This window comes from Cicer arietinum, chromosome 7 (assembly GCF_000331145.2).
Source record: "Cicer arietinum cultivar CDC Frontier isolate Library 1 chromosome 7, Cicar.CDCFrontier_v2.0, whole genome shotgun sequence".
NCBI classification, from domain to species: domain Eukaryota; kingdom Viridiplantae; phylum Streptophyta; class Magnoliopsida; order Fabales; family Fabaceae; genus Cicer; species Cicer arietinum.
Window position 1 is genome coordinate 1,134,909 of NC_021166.2, and position 24,498 is coordinate 1,159,406.

The following is a 24,498-nucleotide window of genomic DNA, read 5'->3' on the forward strand; positions in this document are numbered from 1 at the left end:
AGAAACATAATTTATAGTTGTCTTCGTACCATTTTGTACTATTTATGAATTTGTTATAATTGCAATCCATATTCTTAATAGTAATAGAAGGGTTAGTTTTTTTAATGGATACCTTACTTTAATACTCTCCCGTGTCAATATTTTGCTTTGTAAGAACTCTACGTTTCTTGACAAACTCTTCCTTTATACGCTCTTTTATCGATATTTTAGTCAAGTCAAAATGATGATTCACTTGGAACATAAAAAAAAAAAAAAAGTTACTAGAAGTACTAGCAAAAACAGGGGTGCAAATAACACTGCTGATAATGGGTTAGTATAATATTTGGCCCATTTAATTAAAAGTCATAACCCGAGTCTGATTATTCACGCACTACCTTCGTCTTGGCTTCTTTCCTGTGTGGTTTTTAGCTCAGAGATTTTTGCTGGGTTTAAGACTAACCAGTTGAGTTAACTCAGTAACAGAATGGATTTCGAAAAGAGAAAAGCAACAACATTAGCTTCATTGAACTCAACAGAATCTGATAAATCACCAAAAGGTTCATTAGATACACCAATAATCCCTCTCATCAACACTCTCAACCAAAACCCTAATTACTTCACCACAAGTTCATGCTCCGGAAGAATTTCCATCCTCTCTCAACCCATCTCTCCAATTCCATCTCCCCAAACAAAGAAAAAAGCCAAAGGCGGCTCATGGATATTCGTTTCACACCATCCCGCTGATCCGAACTCACTCATTCCACTCCTTTTCTCTTCCGAGTCAACTCAGTCACCTCTTTCCGAACTCGTTTTCAGATTCGAACCTCTCATTATTGCTATCGAGTGCAAAGACCTAATTTCTGCTCATTCACTCGTTTCTCTCGCCATTTCTTCCGGTTTCAGAGAATCTGGAATTACAAATGCTAATAAGCGCGTTATCATTGCTATTCGTTGTTCGATACGCATGGAAGTTCCGTTGGGAGATACACATAAAATTATGGTTACGCCTGAGTATGTTCGTTACCTTGTTCAAGTTGCGAACAATAAAATGGAAGCGAATAGGAATAGAACTGAGAGGTTTCTTCGATTGTTGCAGTCCAATGGAGCAATAGTTGAGGATAATTGTAACCGTTTGTCGCAAACGAATGGTGTAGAGCTTGTTTGCAGTCACCTTCAACTCGATGATCAATCTCAATTGACAAACGGGAATGCTTCCGAAACCTCTTCAGGTATTTCAGTGGATGATAAATTGTTTCTTTAGTCAACATTTTTCAAATGTAAAATTTAATTATTTTTTTGAACTATATGATTAAGGCTCTTTTCTAATAAGCAGCTTCATTAAGTGTTTAGTGCTTATGTATAAGCTTTATTTAAAGTTAAACTGTTTTTGCTATCCCGAAGTGCTTATGAAAATAAGCCGAAAACATCATAAGTTGTTTCACAAAGCTCTCCGAAATAGTCCCACAGTCACAAGTACTTATGCCTATAGATAGGCCCAAACAAGGCAATCCAAATAGGCCCTAAATGATCCCCTTGGTGCCATTTGATTAGACTATTATGAGCTCTATGTTGAATACGATATTGGCGGAGTATAATTTAGAGTATCAAGTTTGTAAATAATATATATGCTATGTATGTCAGTGTCGCTGTTAGAATGAATATCCCAGAGTCATTAAAATTCAAATCAGTACTGATATATATATCCATATGCATCTGATTGCAGGGCAACTTTCCTTTTAATATCAATCGAAAAAGTCTGAATCTTTGAATGGTTGGCAGGGTTTGTGGGTTCTCCTGGTTGTACTTTGTCAATTGCCCATATTGAAATTGTTGGTGAGCCAGTGGAGAAACTTTTCCTATGGGGTCACTCCGCCTGCGCGTTGGATAATGCCGACCACAAGAAAGTCATTGTATGTGGTGGTTTTGGAGGTCTGGGGAGACATGCTAGAAGAAATGATTTGTTGCTACTTGATCCATGTTCTGGCAATCTTGAGACAATCAACACCATTGGAGGAGCTTGTCCTTCTCCGCGGTTAGGCCATACAGCTTCCTTGGTTGGAGATTTGATGTTTGTGATTGGAGGTCGGACCGGTCCTGATAAAATTCTGAGTGATGTATGGAGTTTCGATACAACTAAGAATTGTTGGAAGTTACTTCAATGTGGTGGCAGTGTCTTTCCTCCCAGGTAATACTTTGCTACGTTCGTCTGTTATTGCTTGCACCAGCTCATCGAAAGCCACTTACCGAGCGATATACAGTAGGAAATAATAGTTGTGTTCTAGTAATATATATTACTTCTGTTAGTTAAGGTTAATGATATGTTAATTCATGTGCATACAACTTATTAAGCTGTATATTGTAACACTGTTATAAGGTGTAGTAACTTTATTTTCTGTGCTTGATTTGACAATATTATGTTCACAGTTAATGTTAATATTTTCATGTTGGATAGGCATCGACATGCTGCAGCTGTAATGGGTTCAAAGATTTATGTATTTGGAGGACTTGATAATGATATTATCTTTTCCTCCTTTTACATTCTCGATACAATTAATTTACACTGGAAAGAAATTCCAGTTTCTGGGGATTGCCCTTGTGCTCGTCACTCTCATGCAATGGTAGCATCAGATTCTCAGATTTTTATGTTTGGTGGATACGATGGTGGGAAAGCACTTGGGGATTTGTATAGCTTTGATGTTCAGATAGGTCAGTGGAAGAAGGAAATAACCGCTGGAAGGAACCCACATCCTAGGTTCTCCCACTCAATTTATGTCTATAAGAATCATCTTGGAGTTCTTGGTGGTTGTCCAGTAACGCAGCATTATCAAGAGTTGGCTTTACTTGATTTGAAGCTTCATATATGGAAACATGTTACCCTTAATTCTGTTGGTAAAGATTTATTTGTACGTAGTACCGCCAATGTCGTCGGTGATGATCTTGTTATAGTTGGGGGCGGTGCATCATGCTATGCATTTGGAACCAAATTCAGTGAGCCAGCAAAAGTCAGCATGCTCCGATTAATGCACTCACATGATGATTTTATGCCTTTCAAAAATCAAAAACAGCATATAATTGGTCAACATGGAGGGATGAAAGGAAATAAGGTTGAAAATTCTCAAGGACCCCAACTTGAACAGCTACCAAATATATCTGAAAATGGAAGTTTATATTTTAATGATAACGTGTCTCACATCAATGGTCAAAGTCCGACGATTCCATCACATTGTGTTCTGCAACTAGAAAAGAAATATGCAAAGCAAGGTAAAGATATATTGAAGAAATTTGGATGGTTAGACTTGGGGAAGAAGGCATACTCTGAAGAGGGTGGAGCACATATCTGTTTTCCTGTCCATCAAGAGCTTTTTGCTGTATTTCATGAAAGGAGTCATCCTTCAAGAGATGCAATTGATGGTGAAAATGAAATTCCACTTTCAAAACCACTTACGCAAGATGGATACTTGTTAAATAATTTATCTATTTCTGAAGCACTGACTCTTCTCCACGAATATGGTGCCATTATGCTGGAAGATAAGGTTGTTGAAGCGAAAAAAACTGTAATGACTCCTTTGAAAGTAATGACTGAAGCAGTAACGTCTTTGATTGAGAAAAAAGGCCTACCGACTGTGCTTATAGAGGAACTGCCAGCAAGGTTCTTTTGTTAAGATTGCTTCTATGCAACCTGCTTTTCAACTTTGTGCATGTTTTCCATTCATTTACGGTTTTTGTTCTTGGATGCAATCCTTTTAGTCTTTTGCTTTGTAGTAATCTTTAATGTTTTCCAGGTGGGATCGGATTGGTGATATTGTTATACTTCCAGCTACTTCATTCAAGAATTTTTTGTGGGACTCTATTGCGGAAGAGCTCTGGCCAATTGTTGCCAAATCACTTAAGGCTCATCGTCTTGCTCGCCAAGTAATCAATATACATAAATAAAACATAAATTTGCTTTTGTGCTTTTCCTGCCCGGGTTTTATCATACTGATTAATGTTTTTTCCTCAATACACAGACAATATTTTTGAATTTTTAGTATTGAAGATGCAACATGTATAAAAAATGTATGAAAGATGAGAGAATATATTTAATGAAGACATTTGGTAAATATGAAATATTTAAATTACCACTTATAAATGAAATGGAAACGCTAAAAGATATATGTCTCTATTAAATGTACATCTATAAGCTCATCTAGGTTGGAATCTAGTTTTAAAATATTTTTCCAAGATAAGGGCAACCAGTGTTTAGACAAGTTATGAAGGGCTGAAGGCTAAAATTACAAAAGGACTTAACATTTAGTTTTTTTAATTTGCAAGCTAGGAATGTTGAGCTGTGGTTGATCTTTGGAAGGAAAAAATCTTGCTGTTACTTGTAATACTTTAATACCAGGGCAATTGTCTTAGAGCTTTAGTTTATTTAACAGAAAGTTGTTTTAACTATGCCTGCAATAGCTTTGTAGTGAATACATTCATTTATGACACAAGTAAGCTGGTTTGGTTTATTATAGGGCCCAGTTGCTGCAACTGGTACAAGAGACAGTACATTAGAGATTCTTGTTGGAGATGATGGTTGGGTCAACCATCGAGAAAATGGAATATTCTATTCTTTTGATGCTACAAAATGCATGTTCTCATGGGGTAATCTTTCCGAGAAGCTCCGGATGGCCAGGTTGGATTGCAAAGATGAGGTTATAGTTGATCTGTTTGCGGGCATTGGCTACTTTGTGCTACCTTTCCTTGTCAGGTATTTTGTCTGTTTGAACAGGCAGGGTTGTGCATTATACCTAATTTCTAACTATATTATTATGCCGTCTTAAAATTTTAAGTATTGCCCAGACAAGATTATGGCGTGCTGTGTGGAAACAATTGTTTTCGTTTTTTTTGGACACTTTTGCCACAATTATTTGGTGATCTAACTTTTCAAAATACATTATCTGGATCTCAATATCTGCATTTGTTTATGGGGATGGGAGTTCACTCTTGAGGTTTCAGGTTTGCTTGCTTCTGAGGTTTTTATTTTTAATATTATCGATATTAATCTCTATCAGTTAATAATATTCAGGGCCCAGGCAAAATTTGTTTATGCCTGTGAGTGGAATCCCCATGCCATAGAAGCACTCCGACATAATCTACAATCAAATTCTGTTTCTGACCGTTGTATCGTACTTGAAGGAGATAATCGAAATACAGCTCCCAAGGTATACTGGTATATTGTGTATTTTCTCCTATAAACAAAGATCTGTATTTACATATTGCTTTCTTTTAATTGTGATTAATTTAAACCATCCAGTCCTTAGCGAGGAGACATGGCATCACCCTGTTGGTTTTGAAGTTTTATCTATGGCATACATGTTATACTTGTATGCTGTAGATAAAGTTTATCATACTCCCTGTTATGCAGCAGTAAACTCACTGCAGTTCTCTTGTTTCTTGAAGGAGCCAAAGATACCCAATGTTAGTGTTGACAGCCCATCGGTGTTAATTTAACCTGGCCAATTTATGAATAATGGAAGAAAAGTTAGAAATAAAAGTGAGGGTTGTATTTTGTTTGGAGGAAAAGAAGATTAAGTGAAAAGGAGTTATTTTATCCCCTTGTTTTTTGGTTAAAAGATAAATAAAAGGAAAGAAATGTGGGGTCGGTAAACTATTTACTCTGTCGTTTACTTTCTTCAATGAGTCAGTTTGCAAACTGACTACAAATGGTCATGATACCTACAGGTCTATCGAATCTTAGGACCCATTGATATATGCAGTAGGAAATTACTTAACCAAGTATGTTGATTTTTTTCATTTTCAGGGTGTGGCTGATAGAGTCTGTCTTGGTCTCCTTCCATCTAGTGAATGTAGCTGGGTCACCGCTGTGAGGGCTTTAAGGTAATTGAGATACTAATACATACCTTACAAATTTCAATTCAACATACTTAACTGGACTTACTTTGTTGTCAGCATTTAGGCACCATGAGAATCTATAAATTGACTAAATTCTGATTGATGACGACATCTTGCTTCCACGCCCATAATACTATTATTGTTTGTGGCATTGTTGGCCAGAAAATTCTTCTTTGCTTTTGCTCTCAATAGCCGAGTATCCCCGATGATTGACATTGAAATAACTGGCACTGAGTTCTCGAACTTATTGTATTTCTCTAAAAGTGTTGTCACTTGGACAATAAAATTGGGGACAAACTTTCATATTTGGTGCCTAGTATTCTATTATAGAAAAACATTTTTAAACTGGCTTGTCTGACTTAAGTGGTGTTATTCCACTGACTTCGATTGTATTGATCTTAAAGTTTGGTTCACATATCATCCTGTTACTTGCCTGATTGAAATCTATGTATATCACTAATTGATTTCCAACTTATGACTGTTTACTTCTGTTGATGGTAATGAAATCTTCGAAATCTGAATTGATATACAAATCATGCGTTCCAAGCGGGACAATGGAGAAAATTCTGTGTGGATATTACTGGCTTAATTTTGCTTCATTCATGTTCATGGAATCAACATTGCAGGAAAGAAGGTGGAACATTACATGTTCATGGGAATACAAAGGACTCAGAGGAGGGTCAGTGGACTGATCATTTATCAAAGTCAATATCTGAAATTGCTAGATCTGAAGGTAGCATCTTTTCTTTTATGAATTTTAAAATTACACATCGTTTACTATTTCCCACTCCCACTGCAACTCTTGAGATCTAATTTTGAAAGTAATTATTGATTAGTCCACACCATTGTGATTCTTTCAGGATATTGTTGGGAGGTTTCTGTAGAGCATGTTGAAAGGGTGAAATGGTATGCTCCACACATTCGCCACGTTGTCGCAGATGTTAGATGCAGACAGATCCAGAGATAACAAATGGACTAGCATTTGAGGTTAAGAATTGGCTTTAACATGCAATTGACGTAAACTTCATTACGAGTGCTAATATGCAATACAAAGATTCTAACCGGCCAACCTTTGAAATGCTGAGTCTGGATGTCTAAAGTTCATGAAATCCTGTTCAACCTTTGGTCGGATTGGTAAATATTGCATATGGGAGAGGTGGCAAACTGGATGTTCAACTTTTGCCTCATACTATTACAGTAATCAATGTTAATACATTTTTAGTGTCGTGAGCGACAACTGTTATGCCTTGAGGCTTTGTTGGTTTTATGTATTTTTATTTTACAATTTATTTATGGTTAGATAAAGTAAACTATTTAGAAGTTACTCAACCAAATTACTTTTTTATTTTTTGAAACTAACCATAATCTTAGTCTTAAAGTTCTATAAGAAAGATTTATTTATTTACAAATATTTGTTTTAATAAGATAAAATATTGAATTATTGTTTTTAATGATATTATTACGTGTCAAGTCGAGTCCAAGGAGGAGTATTACAACCATTTAATTTAATGGTGCTTTAGACTACTGATCAGCCTATAGTTGATACTTGATAGCTATCTGGCTGTCTGATGCTATAAAGAATACTCCTGAACTCATAATATAATGTCTGATTGTCTTTATCAAATTACCAGAAGAGGAACTGGTGATTGTTCAATTAATCCGTCGGGTGGGTATAACTAGCATCAAATTAAGGTCTATGGAATACAGTTGGAAAGTGGGCCCAAAACGTAGCTGAAGTACTTGGCAAAATTTCCAGTTTTGGTTCTATTTACTCAGCCTTTAAAAAAGCATACTAGCCTTATCGCTATCGACCTTGTGCTATTGCACTTTCCTCGATTTGAAATTCCATCTTATCGTAGAAACCGTAGTTCGTTTTTGGTTTATTATTGCATTAATTACAATGAGTGAGTTGTGTGGGATTGTCAACTTTTACTTCTTTTTGAATTATAACCTTCAATTGCTATCATTCAGTGCTAAGTCATAATTGGAAAGCTGGCAAGTGAAGTGTATGAACAGGAAAATTATTTATTTATGAAATTGATCTACAAACAATAGTATCTCACTTTCTATTCTATTTGGTACTACTTTCTTTTCTTTTATCTTTTAATTTTTTTCTCTAAACCAAATAAAGTGTTAAATAATAACTTTAATGAATATGATTTCTTATTGAATTATGGCTTAAGCAAGTCTCTTAATTAGATATTGTCATCGATAATGCCAATTGAATAATTAATCAACCTACTACTATCGAAGTTAATTAAAAATTGAATAGGAGTGCCCCACTTGGACTTGGGGAGAGAAATGGGCACATGCCTCTTTTGTCCAGTTGAAGTTGTGTGCATTTCTGAAGCAGTCAGCGCATGTGGTACCTCAGTTATTGAATACTTCTTCCGAATCCAATGTCTACAAATTTATGAGCAGATAGCCCATACATGGACAAAATTATAGTATGCACAGTTTTTTGAACCGTGGAGCAACATGGTTCTTTTCGTAAAACAACAACAACAACAATGAGTTTTTAGTATATAATTAGTTAAGTGAATGCAGTTAATTGGCTTAATTTGTAGCTTAATAGCTTGTTATGGTGTTTAATCATTTTATGTTTATGATCTGCTCCTGTAGCTTAGAGCATCTCCGATGCAAGCTACTAAGAAGAGCAACTTATTATCTACTCCATTTTTTTATGTTAGTTATTTACGAGGACTTGATCACATAAATCGCTAACAAACACTAATTTCTATTTAGAAACAAGGAACATTATTGGAAAGAGTAGCTTGAGAAGCATCATCTCTATTTCCTTTCAAAGTGTTGGCCCCATTGCTTATTTTATGATGAAAATTGAATGATATTTGGAATGAATACTTATCAAGTAATAATACTAAAAATAAAATAAAAAGTTAGATTATTTTTTATTTTTTATAAAATTTTGTTTTAAATTCTTATAAAATAATTAAATATAAATTATTATATACAATTCTATCTCAAAATAATGTTTATATTAAATATAAAATAAATTCACGGCATATCAAGAAAAGTTATTTTAATTGATAAAAAGTTGATCTAGATCTGCAAGATTGTATATTCTATTTTTTAATATGATAACTGCACTGTTTAAATTTCGAGATCTACTTTTGATCACCATTGGTCTTTATAATTAATTCATCTAAAAATGAATGATTTTGTAGAGAGTAACAACATAATAATTTTATTGAGAGAATAATAAAATAATTTTCAAAATAGAGTGGTGTTGTTTTTGCGTGACTTAAAGATTATAATAATTTGGTGGTTTTTTTTAATAGTCAAATTTTTTTTTTATTAATATACTCTTTTAAAAAATTATATATCAAACTATCATATTTTTTAACATAGTTAAAAGTTGTCATTTATAAAAATAATTTTTTTAAGGAATTTTAAAATTGTAATGACAACTTTTTTAAGAATTTTATTTTTATTTTTTTTAAATAAAGAATCAATCTTTTAAAAACTGTACTTCTTACGTCCGATTATTTTTAAATTAATGAAAAAATATATATAATTAATATCATTCATTGAAATTCATTAATAAAAGAACATAAATTTTATAAAAATTACGATAAAGTTAATGTTGAAGGTAACCTCAAGTATCATGTGATCAATATTTTCTTACACGTACGAGATGACGACGCCTTAGTATATCACGAGTTTATTCTTCTTCTTCGTATTCTTATTTTTTAAGATTTCAAAGAAAAAATATTGCGGAAAAACTATTTCCACTTAGAGTCTAATTGAATATTTAAATTAACAAAATATATACATTTGCAAAACTTTATTGATATATATTATTAACTAACATAATTCTTTTTCGTCAAAATTTTATACGTGTAAGAAAATTTATGTAATGATATTAATTATATATATTTTTGACATTAATTTATCATAATTTTCATAAAATTTATGTTGTTATTTTTTATGAATAAATTAGATTTTATATATATATATATATATATATATATATATCCGTTAACTTTAAAAAGAAAAAATTGAACATAATTTTTTTTCTTTCAAACTTTATTTTAAAAAAAATAAGAAATTTGTTATTACAAACTTAATTTTTTTAATAAAATAATTTTTATAAATGGAGATTTCTAATTATAAGAAATAAGATAATTTAAAATATAATTTTTATTATGTTTTAAAAAAATTAGGTTATTAAATAAAAAACTAATTTCGTGGTCATTATTAGTATTAATTATGAGGGGCACTGAAAATAAAAAATGAGTTTGAGTGTTAGGGTAGAGGTAGACACGCTCTGCCATTGCCAAATACGTTGAACTACCTCACTCTTTCAGCTGTTTCTCTTTACCTTTGCCACGTAACTGCATTCATTTACTACCATGTACAGTATCTGTTAATTAACCATTTACTTCCTCATGCAATAAATAAATCATTAGATAATTTTATTAATATAGAAGAAAGAAAAAAAAAATATTTTATGTAATTTTAAATATAAAATTAAATTAAATCATAAAAAATTAATATATTTACTTTAAATTAATTTTCTTTTATATTTATATTAAAATTAATATTTTTATTTAATTACTCGTATTAAATATTAATGATGCAACCAAATTGATGAATCATCTAAATTGAAGTTGATATATAACCAAATTATAAAACAAATATTAAAATCTGAATTTTTGAAGATAATTCAATAGAAACTGAATTGTCATCGGTTTTCTGACTGTATTAAGTGCGTGAATTCAGTTGTTAGAGTAAATCCAAATTCCATTTTGTGAATATAGAAAGTAGAAAACATAATTAAAGACGAGTCCTACTTATTGTACTTAATTAACACTAGTAGTATTTTAGTAAAACATTTAGCATTATTTAAGAGAAAGAGCAGAGCAAGTAGTTCACTCACTCACTCACTCAACACTGAACTTCACAAACCAAAGCAATGGCTCCTAACCATGCTTTCATCTTTTTGGTTCTATTATCCTTTTCACCACAACTCTTCTTCACTCTTTCTTCTGCACAACAAGATAATGGTCTTCTTATGAACTACTACAAAGAATCATGTCCTCAAGCTGAAGAAATCATCAAAGAACAAGTCAAACTTCTTTACAAGCGTCACAAGAACACTGCTTTCTCATGGCTCAGAAACATTTTCCATGACTGTGCTGTTCAGGTAAGTAAACTTCATTTCCGACCCATTATTTTCTTTTTGCTTTTTCTTTACGAAGTTTTAAACTTTATTTAATGACTTACAGAAATTTTTTGTTTTTTCTCACTTGTGTTTAGAGTTGTGATGCTTCTTTGTTGCTGACTTCCACAAGAAGAAGCTTATCTGAACAAGAACATGACAGAAGCTTTGGTTTGAGGAATTTCAGATACATTGATACAATCAAAGAAGCTGTTGAAAGAGAGTGTCCTGGAGTTGTTTCTTGTTCTGACATCCTTGTTCTTTCTGCTAGAGATGGCATTGTTTCGGTAATTTCATCTTTTTTTGTTCTGTCTCTGACTTTGTTCATCCTAATTTGGAATGGTACTTGTTTTTTCTTTTTAAAGAAATTATGTAGGTACACAAATCTAGTACTTTTGGTATTATGATATTAATTTTGCATATATTATTATTATTATTATTATTATTATTATTATTATTATTATTATTATTAAATTGAAGAGAGTAGTTGGAGAGTTAGATCTAGTCCATGTATGTTTTGATTTGTGTTTGAGGACTGAACTTATTATTAATTAATAAAAATAGATTGCAAATGAGAAGTAATTTATATATTTGGTTTATGCAAGTAAAAAAGAAAAGTATTGGTTGATGTGAAGTAAATGAAAATGAGTTTGTTGCAGCTAGGAGGACCATATATTCCTCTGAAAACAGGAAGAAGGGATGGTAGAAAGAGCAGAGTGGATTTATTGGAAGAGTACCTCCCTGATCACAATGAGTCCATTTCTGCTGTTCTTGACAAATTTGGTGCCATGGGAATTGACACCTCTGGAGTTGTTGCTTTGCTTGGTATTTATTATATACACACTCATTAATTCATTCATAAAATATTATAAGCTATGATTTTAATTATTGTGTTGAACAGGAGCACACAGTGTTGGTAGAACCCATTGTGTGAAATTGGTGCACCGTTTGTACCCAGAAGTTGATCCAGCACTAAATCCAGAACACATTCCACACATGCTAAAGAAGTGCCCTGATTCAATTCCAGACCCAAAGGCAGTCCAATACGTGAGAAATGACCGTGGTACCCCCATGATTCTAGATAACAACTACTATAGAAATATCTTGGACAATAAGGGTCTTTTGTCAGTGGATCACCAATTAGCCCATGACAAAAGGACCAAACCTTATGTAAAGAAAATGGCTAAGAGTCAAGATTATTTCTTCAAGGAATTTTCTAGAGCTATTACTTTGCTATCTGAAAACAATCCTCTTACTGGCACAAAGGGTGAGATTAGGAAGCAATGCAGTGTTGCCAACAAGCAGCACTTTGATGAACAACCTTGAATGGAGTTTCATATTCTAATGTCTCCAGACTATGTAAGATATTATTATTATTATTATTATGCAAAAATAAAAGCTTTTGTCTTCATGGGTTGGTTTGTAAGGTCAATGAATTGAGCCTTTGGAGGTTGTGGAGTTCATCTTATGGGGATTGGATAAATTATATGCTTTTAGTTTTTAATTAATCTTTTGAGATGTAACTTTTTTTATTTTATTTGTTTAATAATATTAATATGCTAGCTCAGTGTTGGGCATGTTCACGAGGATGGTAGTGATGATGTTTATATTTATATTTATATGATATTTATGCTATTCAATTTGTTGTTTTATATACACATCATATATACGCGTGTCATACGCTGCAAAGTCCAAATAAACGTACAAAATATGACAGCACTGAGATAAAGACTAATTAAGGAGTTATTAAATGGTTCAAATTCAAAGGAAGATATTTTAATATATTTCTTTAATAAAGTTAGGTGAATTATTGTGTTTCATGAAGAAGAGCAATGATCTTTCCGTTTCCCAAAAGAAAAGAAAAAGTTTGTTACTACACTTTTGGAGTAAACAAAATATACACAATACATTTTTTAAATTGTTAATATTAAAAATATTCCCTAGTTTTCCAAATTTCAAATTAAAATTCATATAGTTAAACAAGTCCTAATGATTTGTAAATGCTTAATTTTGAAATTAGTTTCATTTGAAGGCTGTTAGCGGATTAGGCAAACATTTAGAGACTGAAATAATTGGGGGTTATAATATCAATACAAATAACAATAATTGGGGTAGGTAAGAAATGAACAAAAGGAACCACCGAACAAGTGGTCCATTAAATAAGAGTATGTGGGCCAAACCAGTTTTTCATATTTATTTTTTTATACAATTTATATACTCTACATTTAAATTGTTTTTATATTTATAGTGTATTACAATCTGCTGATAACAATTTTAAAATGATTAGATATAGGTGATTGTGATGTTTGACAATCTAAAATATTTTAAATTAAACTCTTTGTTTTTTAGGCTTATGTTTCTTATTTATTGCATCATTTGTCATTTAAATTTTTTTTCTCTCAACTTATTTTTAAATGCGCATCTCTATCTATTCTCATTTTTTGGTACATATCGTCAAAATCAGGATAAATGACTCTAACTTTGTAAAAATAAATTATTGTGACACCAAATATATCAAATTGAATTCCTTTGAAATGGATAAGATCCAGTCCTACTATTTTCATCCTAAATAACAGTTAGCCATGATGTACATAAGAGACCAAATGCCAAAACGAAATCACATTCGTTCACTTGGCATACTCATAAAAGGAAATAATTCAAACAGCTGCACGTGACCTATGATATTAATATTATTTTTGGTGAACACACGTGCACATATTATTTAATAAACTGTATTTTTATAAAGAAAAATATTAGAAATATACTCTTCAACTTATTATTATTTTCACTAAGGAAACTTATTATTGGTATTTCTTTTAGCATATTCTATTCTATTAATCAAAATTGATGGATGGTAGTGCATATTAAACAGTTTTATATTCACCGCAACATAAATAATCGATTTTAAGCTTTAAATAGATTTGAATGTTCATTTCACATTGCAATGCCTTCTTTTTCAAATATGTGTTTCTAGCATTTATTTTTTATGGAAGTATTTTTTCAAAATAAATAAGTTTTAGTTATTTTAATCTTATTAATTTATGAAAATAATTTTCTGTTTTAAAATCAACAATTTTGATCACTTTCTATGATTTTATAACTAAAAAATAATGATGTGATATGTTTTTTTTATAACGTGTCATATGATACGACAATATAAAATGATTAATATGCATAAAATCAGAATAAAATATTGTAAAAATTTAATTTTTAATTTCATAAAATTTTCATATTTATAATTTAATTAATGACATATAATAATTAACACATCTAGATTCTTGTATATCGTAAAATTGTATCTTATGTTATTTAAAATACGTTAAATCGTCATCTAGTTCAAAAATTTTAAAAAAATATTAAAATTATTAAACTTTTAAAATAAATAGATCAATTTCGTAAATTAATAAAAATAGAGGAATTAAAACTCCAACAAAACTAAATAAATAACGTCAAAGCAATATAATTTTAAGCATATTGACTATTATAAAAAAACTCGTTTCCATAAAAATTATGGTTGCATAATATATTATTCTTTAGAAAATCTTCACAGATACAAAAATTGATTGCACCATGTGCAGCTACATGCCTAAATCCATCAATGCTCTTGCAACCATTTAAATAAAAATGTAGTGGAGTCACTGTCCTATTTGCCATTATTATAAATAGGTGTTACTGTATTCACATGTTTCATGTAGGTCCCAAAATTCTTGCCATTTCTTAACAAAGAAGTGTAAGTCTTTTCCACACATTAAAAAAATAGTAAATGAATGACTAACAAATTTACGAAATTGTTCTTAAAAAAGGAAGAGTTATTTATTAGTCAAGTGGTTATATAACAATGAGTAAAAAGTAGTTACATAATAACAATGATAATATAAAATTAACAATCAATGGTGGTTGGTATTTCAAATTTCCAGCCTCATAGTAATGAAAAAGCAAGCATCAATGTTTCATTTTATCCATAAGTCCATTCATTTATGAAACTATGGTCCCTGCTTATGCTTTGTACTGCTATGATAAGTGTCACTCTCAGTTTCATCTGAGGCTGTCTCATTTTTTCCACTTCCTTCTAATAACTTTTCTAAGGAGAAATTGCAAGTAGGGTGATTGTAATAATAAGGCCTTGTTTGGAATGACATGTAACTTGCTGTAGAAGGAAAAGATTGGTATCCAAATGTTGAAGGATACATTCCAGGAAGAAATGCAGTTGGTGGTGGCTGCCAATACATCACTGGCAGAAAAGTACTTGCTGCTGCTGGCTGTGGTGCCATTGCATATGTAGGAGCAGAGGAATAACCAGTTAAACCAAATTGAGTAGCTGCAGAAGCAGAATTCATTTGTGTTGGCTGTTGAGGTTGTGTCTTTTTTAAATCATGAGACTTCATGATGGCATTAGAGTGCTTTTTCCTTCTGGATTTTGCAGGAAGGGTCTTTTTAGTTGAATTCTGAGATTCATGAGTACCCTGCTTGGACAAGATTAAGTAGAAAGCTTAGGAGCAATGAGTAATCTAACAAGGAAGCTTAGCAAAAAAAAGTGCTATTTAGTATTAAAGTCCCGTTTGGATAAACAACTTACTTAATTAAGCGTACATCATATAAGTTATTACTATAATAAAAGATAAAATAAAGCCGACTTATTTTTATATAAGTTATTCTTGAGAGTTTACAACAATAAGCTGAAAACAGTTTACAAGTGCTTATACCAATAGATCATCGCAAATAAGCCAATTCAAACAGATTCTAGAAGACAGTTAAAACTTAAAATAGATAAAGTGCGGTGGAATTGTTGCTATTTTATGAATATGTTACATGCATTGTATGTAAAATTGTTGCAAAATATTTTGGAAGAAAAACAATTGGCAGGAAGCTTATATAAAGAACTTGTATGAATAGTATGGGATTTATGATCTTACATTGTTGCATGCAATTGGATGTTGAAGAAATAAATCCTCCCCTTCAGCAGCTTCATCAGTCCTGTCAGATGAAGAAAGGTAGCCTTTAGAAGTAGTTTAAGACCTTTTGGCCACAAATATTGCAACACTAAAAATTGATTCTTCTTTATTTTGTGACAATATTCTATGATCTACAATGAATGTTTTGAGCCATCTTTTTTATATGTTTTTGTGATGAAAATGAATTATAGCAATGCTGCTATAAGACTCATGCTATATCTTGTGGTTTCATATAGGCTTTTACATAATAGTTTGCAGTGTATAATTTGATAAAACCTGTAATATTTCTGAAGCAAATCTAAATTCTGGTATTTGGTTTCTCTCTGAACTAGATCATCAGGAAATCCTGCCATAAACAAAAGTGTAATCCCCAATGCCTTAAAGAAAAAGCTTCCACTGCGAACACGAACCAACATCGCAATTCGACACATAAGTGGCCCAAAAGACTTCAGTTTTTTTCTTCCCATTCCCTGCCTCACATATCTGTATTATTACTCAGTTCATAAATCACTTGTAAGTATTAGACTAAACATATAAAAAAATTAAACTGCATTATTGCTAAGATTCAATAATCAATACCATTTATAATAAAAAAATGAAGTTAGAAAAATAGTACTAATCATTATCAGTACAAAACTTACTCATTTTGAGGAAGATTTCTAGTTCTTCCACCATATTTAATGCACAAGAATAAGCATGATGGACATGTAGCATCAGATGGACGCATACCTCTTTCTTCTTCAAGTATTTGGACAGGACATAATACTGAATTTTGTCGATTTGGATAAAATATTTTCCTCCTAACACCCGGATTTTCGTATAAAACATGCTCCTACATACATAGATAAACAAAATAATCATTGCATTTAAAGTAGAATAGAATTATTTGAGCCAAAAGTTTGCATGTCAAGATTCAAAATTGAGGTTTAAAAGAAAAGTAGCATTGTAAACTAAAAACAAGTTATAGCTGAAATGAACTCTCTTACTCCAAGATTCATTGGAGACACATATGGTTCTCCTTTCTTCAAAATGCTAAAATGGTTGAAGTTCAATTCATAAATATCTTCACACCCATGTCTTATGCCAAGTGATGCAAAAACTATAATTTTCCTTATAGTGTGTGACTGAGCATTTTTTTGTTCAAGTGCTTCAGATTCAATTATCCTTTTAACTTCTTTTGGACAGAAAGCCACCTTCTGTGGCTTTTTATTCCCTTGTCGCATTTTGACTTCAACCTTTTCGGATGGTGGAACAACTAACATGTCACCTGTCTTTTGATTTTCTTGTACTTCTTGTCTCATGATACCTGCTGGATCATTCACTTGACCAGACAAAGTTTCCATGCATGTTACATTTGATTCTTCATCAATAGGATCAGCAAGGTAACATTTTCGCGCGCTAACGGTTTCAGCTGTGTCATAAATTTCCTCTTGTCTTTGATTGTTGTCCATATCATCAAAATAATTATCATTGCATGCATCATAATCTGCAACCTTAAATTTTTCAAAATACAAATTTTGGCTATCATCCATGCTCATCCAATTTATTGAAGTGGGATTTTCTGGATTAATCTCTTTAGGAACAATGGCTTCAGTATCATCAGGGTTGTACTCCCTTTTGACAATATTTATATTCTCTATTTCATCATCTTCCATTTCAATCTTCTTCCTTTTGAAATTCTTGAAGCTTCTTGCAAGGGTCTTTGAAATTGTAATTGCAAGGGTCGGTAAATTTAATTCCTCAAATTTAAGAAATAGCATATTAGTCCCTTAGTTAAAAGAATATCAATCATTGTATCAGAAAAATCTAAAAGGTTCACTTGCTGCATAAAACTATGTGTCATTTTTTCACTCTAAACATTAACTTTTGTTGATTATTATAAACAAGGGAGCTTAGAAGTATCAAGCAATAATAATTCAACATAATGAGTTATCATATTCCCTCTGCATATAATCCATGCAATATGCCGAGAGATGTGCATATGTTCTAGATGATGTAATTACAAACAAGTCAGCACTTATTTAAGTGAAGTACAAATAGAAAAAATTATGTTACTTGAGTTTCAATGTTTCTTTCCCTTATCTGAGCTTCGAGCATCGATATTTTTTCCTTGAGCTCCGCATTCTTCTGCCTTTCCTTTTCTAACTCTGCTGAAATCTCAGCAATAGCATTGACATTATCTCCCTTCACTTCTTGTTCTATAACACACGATGCTGATGCATTGACCAAGCTTGCACAGGATTGATGTTCTACCATGGTGAATTAAGTAAATGATTTTCTCTTAGAACCTCGAGTTTTAGACTAGAAATTAAGTCAAATGAAAGATACCCTTTAAAAGCAGAACTATAAATACTAACAATTAAAGTAAATTAAGTAATACTAGGATTGCTTAAGAACTAGTATATTGGTAGAAAAAGAGCATGGTTAAGGTCTTTTACCAAAGCATACATAAGACTAAGGAGAGAGGCAAATGACAGTGATCTCAATGCAAGGGAAAGAAAAGTATTTTTGTTTTGGGTTTTGATTAATAGCATTCTCAGTTTTGTTAAACAAAATAGAAAACATGCATTAGCATCTGCACGTGCACTTCTCTCTCCCTTTCATTGTATTCCGGGCCATACTTTTTCCACTAACTTAAGAGTTTAGAATAGTGAAATTTTCAAGAGGTTTATTTTTCATGTATATGAAGTTTTGCCAACTCTTGCAGGTTCTAAATTGGTATTAAAAATGGAAAATGGAAAAGGCATGCATTGATGAGAATGGACAGTACACCCTTGTATGATTTAATTAACAAATTAACCATTGTTTGTTGTCTTCATTAACCAAAGCTCTGCTACTAGTAGCACTCACTGTCATGTTTTATTATCACTATTGCATTGTCTTGTTATGAAAGTTACCTTAATTAACAGCATATAATAGGAGCATCCGAGGCACCATTCAAAAACTAGTTCAATTGAATTGCCAAATAAGCAAGAGAAACAAAATATTCTTATTACCTACTAACTATGGGATAAAATAAGCATTCTGTCTTGACTAAAGTCTCTACTGCAAATATTATTATGCAGAAAAGGAAAAGGGTAATATGTTTAGTGGACTGTGTAAATTAACATCACAGTATATATAAATTAAAAAACAAGCTCACGTGGATGAATAACTTAAATGCTTGTCTCTTAATATAAGGTATTCTTGTGATGATGGGAATACGAAGCAAAAACTTAGGATACCGTCTTATTAACTTTAAACTATCTTCATTAGTGTCAGCCATTTACAACAATTGGAGCGCTCTTTGATTATTCTTAGGAACTATAATCAGTTTAATACATTACTTTGAGGTGCATGACGTTACCCCAAGAAAGATTAAACCTAAGATCAATCAAGGGATAATGAAAAAAAGGTTTTTTCCAACACATACATTGGTTTATGGGTGCAAGCTGAACCATCACCCACAACCGTTGGATGTATTATTAATCACGCCTCCATGCACTCCACAGTGAAAAGTAGATTAGAGATGGACAATACATGTTTGTTTATGATAATCAGCGTGTGCTAAGACTAGTTATAATTTAGTGTTTTAATCAAAATTAATTAATTTACGTTATAAAAGTTCCAGCAGTAAAAAGTGACCTTAAATTATAAATTATTCTTTTTAAATTTATAAAAGTTGCCCAATTTTAAAAGAACAATTTCTTTATTCAAATAACAGAACAACAGAAATTCATTTGAATTCTCTAAAATTTCTAATCATCCCATCCAAAAACAGTCTTAGAGTTTAACGGTCGGAAACAAAGTATATATAAAATATCTCCTCTGTGATATGCAAATTTTTTATATCATGCATTGAATTTCCTTAAGATGTAGAATCGTATATAATCTCAGTCATATAACTTGCTTCCAAATAAGCGAGCATGATCCTGACTTACAAAGAAAAGCTCTTGGCAGAAAAGGAGGAAAACTACTAATCTAGCACTTGCACAATAGATTATCAATACATTATGGAAACTAAAGACTTAAGTTTGCAATTCCTCATACATTACAGGTAAATGAAATCAAATTCCTCCAGTGATTATTCTTTCCTCTGCCATAACTAAAAGGATAACTCTATAATATCACGGTCAGCATTTGAACATAAAAATCAAGGGCTCAAGCCACTTGGAAAATGTGACAGCTGACGGAAATTAAATGTACAAAGAAATGCATAAGCATAACATTACTTCAAGCAATCAATCATTTTCAGCACCATGCGTACGAAAACAACCTTGCTACGAGAATTGGGATTTCAAAGAACCTCAAAGTGTCTTGCATATTCTGGGATACAATAAGTCTCTCAACCAAATGGCTTTCATAATGAATTGCATGAACATATGAAATCGAATTCACTCTGTAGATTTATAATAGTGGTCCCTGGTGTGGCATTCCGCTTCTCATCATTGCACAAAATTCCTCATAGTTTATTCTCCCATCCTGTTAGTTTAAGAATCATTAGTGACAACATTGATAATCCGTAACAGAGTTTCCATGATTAAATTCAGACCAACTTACATGATCTGTATCCACCTCAGAAATTATGTCCTTTATTGTTGCTTCATCACCCATTCCATGCTGTGTCATGGCAGTCTCCAATTCTTCTCTAGTAATATGCCTGTCCGTGGAATTAGAGAAGCAAATGGTCATTCTCCGTCATAAACTTTATAATTTCAACAAGTTAATCTACAGTTTAACTTTTTATAATCGACCGAGTAATTCTCTCCCCTTAAACCATCCATGTGTGTCCGAGGTTAGAAATCTATAAAGTAAACTTTTTTACTATGGTGGATATTTAAAGTAAACTACTATAAATTAGTATAGAAATTTTATTTGATATAATTTCCATAGTGGAGACGAAGAAAAAAAGGCCTGAGTATGCCAGTACCAATGTGCATGTCGCAGATAAGGCCATTGAGCCTTATCTGTCCCATATCGACTTGGAGATTAGAAACAGCATGAAAATAAATTCTCATAGAATGTTTGTCATCAACCTTCATAGAAAAACGTAACTACAAAAGTCTACCATATTACTGGAAGCTGATAAAACCGTGGGAAACTAAAGATGTGTGATTTTAAAGAAAAAGACTATCCAGTTGTTCAAACAGGGTTAGAATTTTGTTTGGAATATGTGTAACAATATACTGCAAATCTTGCAATACTCACCCACTGTTGTCCTTATCAAAATACTGGAATGCTTTGTAAAGGTGTTCATCCCGTTCAAGTCTGTGCCTATGCATTGTAGCCGATATGAATTCAAGATAGTCAATCGACCCATTTCCATCAACATCAGCCTGAGAAACATTATACATGAGAATAAGATCAACTTTGAAGTTGAGTTTAAGATTTGAGGCATGCATTTAACCAGTTATGCTTTTGATATGGATTTGTAACTAACTACTTACAGCTTCCATAAGTTGCTTCACTTCGGTCTCAGACAACCGTGATCCGATTCGAGCCAAGCCAGTCTTCAATTCTTCATAGGTGATGGTACCACTATTGTCAGTGTCCATATTTGCAAACATTGCCTTGAGACCTTTAATCTCCTCTTCTGATAGATTTTCAGCAATAATCTAGAGAAATTTCCACTAAGTTGGTAATGGAGAAATATGCAGAAAATATAAGCTGGAAATGCAACTCAAAGATGCATGTGATGAAAACAAAACACTCTACAACCATATAAACTTCAAAGACATAACTAGAGGATTCCTTCAGAATGACAGCTGTATCAGTTAAGTTTAGCATTCAATATGCCAGATTTTCTGTTTAGGTCAACACCATAGACTAGCCTGAATGCGCTAACCTTTGGTGCATGTTTATACCAAAGAAAAATTTAGGAGAAACCATCGCAAATGAATTTATTGGTTTTCACTTTTTATACAGTCTAATGGTGTCATTTGATCCATGTAGTTAAACTCCCCAAGTGATAGAAGACTTGGTATTGTCTCAATATTAATTGTGATTGGAATATTGCAAAGTTGTACTAATTGAACAGGGTTTATTAACTTGTTTCAAGTGAAAGCATAAGAGACTCATATACCAGACAGAACAAACAAAAGCAATTTCATAATACTATATCTACAGACATATTCCAGAACGAGTAAACAAATGCACAGTTTAAAAACTGCAACCAAAAGAGAGATATGAGCAATCTTCAACAGTATCATGGACCAACGATAAAAGGACAGTGTATATAGTTGCTTCTGAATCAAGTTTAACGCCATACCTTCAATGCAAGCTTCTTGAGCTTATTCATTGCCCTGAATTGTTTCATTCTAGAAAGAACTGCACTATCAATCGGTTTATCAGAGGCCTCTCCACCTTCTCTCATCCACGGGTGTTCTTATGAAACAAATCATCAATCGTAGTCAGGCTATGCGTACTAGAAAAGTTAGACAACAAAGTGACAGTGCAACTGAATGATGACAATTTATTTAGTTGATGTCAATCTGACAGTAACATATTGATGACAATTTGCATAAACTTGCAACTTGTAACACAAACTCAAAGGATGACAATTTAGGTGCAAAAGTGGTGCTAGGAAAAAATATAGTACATTTAATTTATTGAAAGAAACACTACTCTGATTGAAGTTATTTGAGGATTAAGCCAAAATAGAAACAGTATAGTCTAGTACCAAGGACTTGTGCAGAAGTAATCCTCTTCTTTGGATCCTGATTAAGCATCTTCCTGACTAGATCTTTAGCACTGTCTGATATTGATGGCCATGGTTCACTAGCAAAGTCAAGTTCTCCTTCCAGTATGGCATTAAATATTCCCTTTTCAGTTTCTGCAAAGAAAATTAAACCCACCATAGAAGTGTTAATTTTTCAATCAGTAACTCAAACCAAAAACTGTAAATATACCACATTTTAAAATTAGAAATTGATCTGCCATGTGATGCTTTTGCACTCTAAATTTTGCTTAAAAAAATTACAAATTGATCTTACCAGCCCAAAAAGGTGGTACACCACTAAGGAGAATATACAAGATGATGCCTGCACTCCAAATGTCAATTTCCTTTCCATAACTACGACGCAGTACCTCAGGAGCAACGTAGTAAGCACTGCCTACCATATCGCGATAAACCTTTCCTGAAATAAATTATTGAAAACACTACATATGAACTATCAACCATGAAAGCAGAGGCGCCATACCATGAAGAAACAAGTAATTCCTTCTGAAACTACCAAACAATAAAACACAAATAGAATTCAAGCATCATTAATTAATGGATCATCGCATCCTCAATATCTAAAAATTAGAAAGTTTGGACACCAATCAAGAACCACATAACTGAACATTGGCAGGGCCAATAAAAACAAGAGTGGCAAAACCAAATGCTGATAAAATTGCAATGCACATATACAAAAATACACAAGCAAAGCAATGCAACAAAAGCTTCACCTTCTTCAATGAAAACAGAAAGTCCAAAATCAGTAGCTTTAAGTGTTGCTCCTTCATCCTTACTAGAGAGCAAGAAATTCTCGGGCTTCAAATCGCGATGCAAAACACCCATGAAATGACAAATATGCACAACATTAACAACAGCCCTACAAATGGATGCAGCAGCTCTCTCTGAATAGTGACCTTGAGCAATGATTCTATCAAATAACTCTCCACCAGCACAAAGTTCCATGACAAGATGCACAGAGAATCTATCCTCATAAGCACCTTTGAATTCAACAATGTTTGGTTGACCAGACAAATGCTGAAGAATCTGAATCTCTCTCTTAATATCTTCTCTATCAGATTTAGACACAAGTTTCCTCTTTAATATTGATTTGCAAGCATAAGTGTTGCCAGTTGAATTCTCAGTGCAAAAATAAGTAATCCCAAATTGCCCTCTACCTAATTCTTGACCTAAAGTGTAATGTTTCTTTATATCATCAAAGGGTTTACCTAATATGGTTGTGTCTGTTTTGTGAACTGTTTTGACATTCTGGGTAGTGACAGTGGGTTTTGGATTTGAGTCTGGTTTTGGAGGTGGTGTTTGAACATGAGTTGAAGATGGTTGAACAGAGTGGTACTGGTGATTATTAGTGGCAACACCACTGGCGGAAGCAGCAGTAGCGGATGATCCATGGTGGCGGGCAGTAAAATCAGGCGTAGGTTTGTTCTTCTCCTTGCTACCTTGACAACCCATTTAGTAAAAAGAAAAAGTAAGGATAAGTATTTGGGGGAAAATGGAAGAAGAAGAAGATTGAAAAGGTGAGATCGAAAATAAGTGTGAAGAGGAGAAAGTGGAAGAAAAGACAGCGGCACAGTACAAATAATATGGTTTGGTTGATTACAGATCATTGTGGCGATTATAGCGTGTAAAATGCCCCAAATAGGTTATGCACTGGATAACATCCAAACGGAAATTATTACTTACTAGTGTGTAACCCGTGCGTGCGTCGCACGGAAACAATGTACATTTTAATAAATAAATTGTTATATTAATATATATATATATATATATATATATATCAATTCTCA

At 32.5% G+C, this 24,498-nt stretch overlaps 4 protein-coding genes across 5 annotated transcripts; 2 read left to right on the forward strand and 2 right to left on the reverse strand.

Annotated features, from left to right (window-relative positions):
* The first annotated feature begins 367 nt into the window (after positions 1-367).
* On the forward strand, positions 368-7,221 carry LOC101500265 (tRNA wybutosine-synthesizing protein 2/3/4). The gene is made up of 9 exons (XM_004507632.4): positions 368-1,208; positions 1,759-2,164; positions 2,432-3,628; positions 3,762-3,891; positions 4,482-4,717; positions 5,036-5,171; positions 5,771-5,847; positions 6,489-6,595; positions 6,723-7,221. The coding sequence occupies exons 1-9, from the start codon at positions 464-466 to the stop codon at positions 6,827-6,829; spliced, it is 3,141 nt and encodes a 1,046-aa protein (XP_004507689.1). The 5' UTR covers positions 368-463; the 3' UTR covers positions 6,830-7,221.
* A 3,480-nt stretch (positions 7,222-10,701) lies between these two features.
* LOC101500893 (cationic peroxidase) lies at positions 10,702-12,709 on the forward strand. The gene is made up of 4 exons (NM_001279207.2): positions 10,702-11,029; positions 11,143-11,331; positions 11,704-11,869; positions 11,946-12,709. Exons 1-4 carry the CDS (start codon positions 10,799-10,801, stop codon positions 12,368-12,370), a joined length of 1,011 nt encoding a protein of 336 aa, NP_001266136.1. The 5' UTR covers positions 10,702-10,798; the 3' UTR covers positions 12,371-12,709.
* A 2,193-nt stretch (positions 12,710-14,902) lies between these two features.
* LOC105852455 (uncharacterized) lies at positions 14,903-16,809 on the reverse strand. Its single transcript, XM_027336691.2, has 4 exons — positions 16,638-16,809; positions 16,273-16,479; positions 15,958-16,018; positions 14,903-15,507 (listed from the first exon to the last, which is right to left on the reverse strand). The coding sequence occupies exons 1-4, from the start codon at positions 16,721-16,723 to the stop codon at positions 15,028-15,030; spliced, it is 834 nt and encodes a 277-aa protein (XP_027192492.2). The 5' UTR covers positions 16,724-16,809; the 3' UTR covers positions 14,903-15,027.
* Positions 16,810-19,788: 2,979 nt separating this feature from the next.
* CDPK1 (calcium-dependent protein kinase 21-like) lies at positions 19,789-24,297 on the reverse strand. 2 transcript variants are annotated; one of them, NM_001279146.1, is given in 10 exon segments: positions 19,860-20,402; positions 20,405-20,457; positions 20,536-20,635; positions 21,184-21,312; positions 21,423-21,425; positions 21,427-21,590; positions 22,244-22,359; positions 22,655-22,807; positions 22,968-23,111; positions 23,425-24,223. In NM_001279146.1, coding segments are annotated over 10 exon segments (1,668 nt in total). In that variant the 5' UTR covers positions 24,164-24,223; the 3' UTR covers positions 19,860-20,335.
* Between the last annotated feature and the right edge of the window lie 201 nt (positions 24,298-24,498).

Coding starts and splice junctions, on each gene's coding strand:
- LOC101500265 (XM_004507632.4), top strand. CDS start 464: ATGGATTTCGAAAAGAGAAAAGCAACAACATTAGCTTCATTGAACTCA. Junction 3,892..4,481: donor CTCATCGTCTTGCTCGCCAA/GTAATCAATATA, acceptor GGTTTATTATAG/GGCCCAGTTGCTGCAACTGG. Junction 4,718..5,035: donor GTGCTACCTTTCCTTGTCAG/GTATTTTGTCTG, acceptor AATAATATTCAG/GGCCCAGGCAAAATTTGTTT.
- LOC101500893 (NM_001279207.2), top strand. CDS start 10,799: ATGGCTCCTAACCATGCTTTCATCTTTTTGGTTCTATTATCCTTTTCA. Junction 11,332..11,703: donor CTAGAGATGGCATTGTTTCG/GTAATTTCATCT, acceptor AGTTTGTTGCAG/CTAGGAGGACCATATATTCC. Junction 11,870..11,945: donor TGGAGTTGTTGCTTTGCTTG/GTATTTATTATA, acceptor TGTGTTGAACAG/GAGCACACAGTGTTGGTAGA.
- LOC105852455 (XM_027336691.2), bottom strand. CDS start 16,723: ATGCGTCCATCTGATGCTACATGTCCATCATGCTTATTCTTGTGCATT. Junction 16,019..16,272: donor TTGCTTCAGAAATATTACAG/GTTTTATCAAAT, acceptor TTCATCTGACAG/GACTGATGAAGCTGCTGAAG. Junction 15,508..15,957: donor ATCCAATTGCATGCAACAAT/GTAAGATCATAA, acceptor TTGTCCAAGCAG/GGTACTCATGAATCTCAGAA.
- CDPK1 (XM_012717834.3), bottom strand. CDS start 24,163: ATGGGTTGTCAAGGTAGCAAGGAGAAGAACAAACCTACGCCTGATTTT. Junction 23,112..23,424: donor TTCTGTTTTCATTGAAGAAG/GTGAAGCTTTTG, acceptor AATTTATTTCAG/GAAAGGTTTATCGCGATATG. Junction 21,312..21,422: donor TGAAGCAACTTATGGAAGCT/GTAAGTAGTTAG, acceptor AATGTTTCTCAG/GCTGATGTTGATGGAAATGG.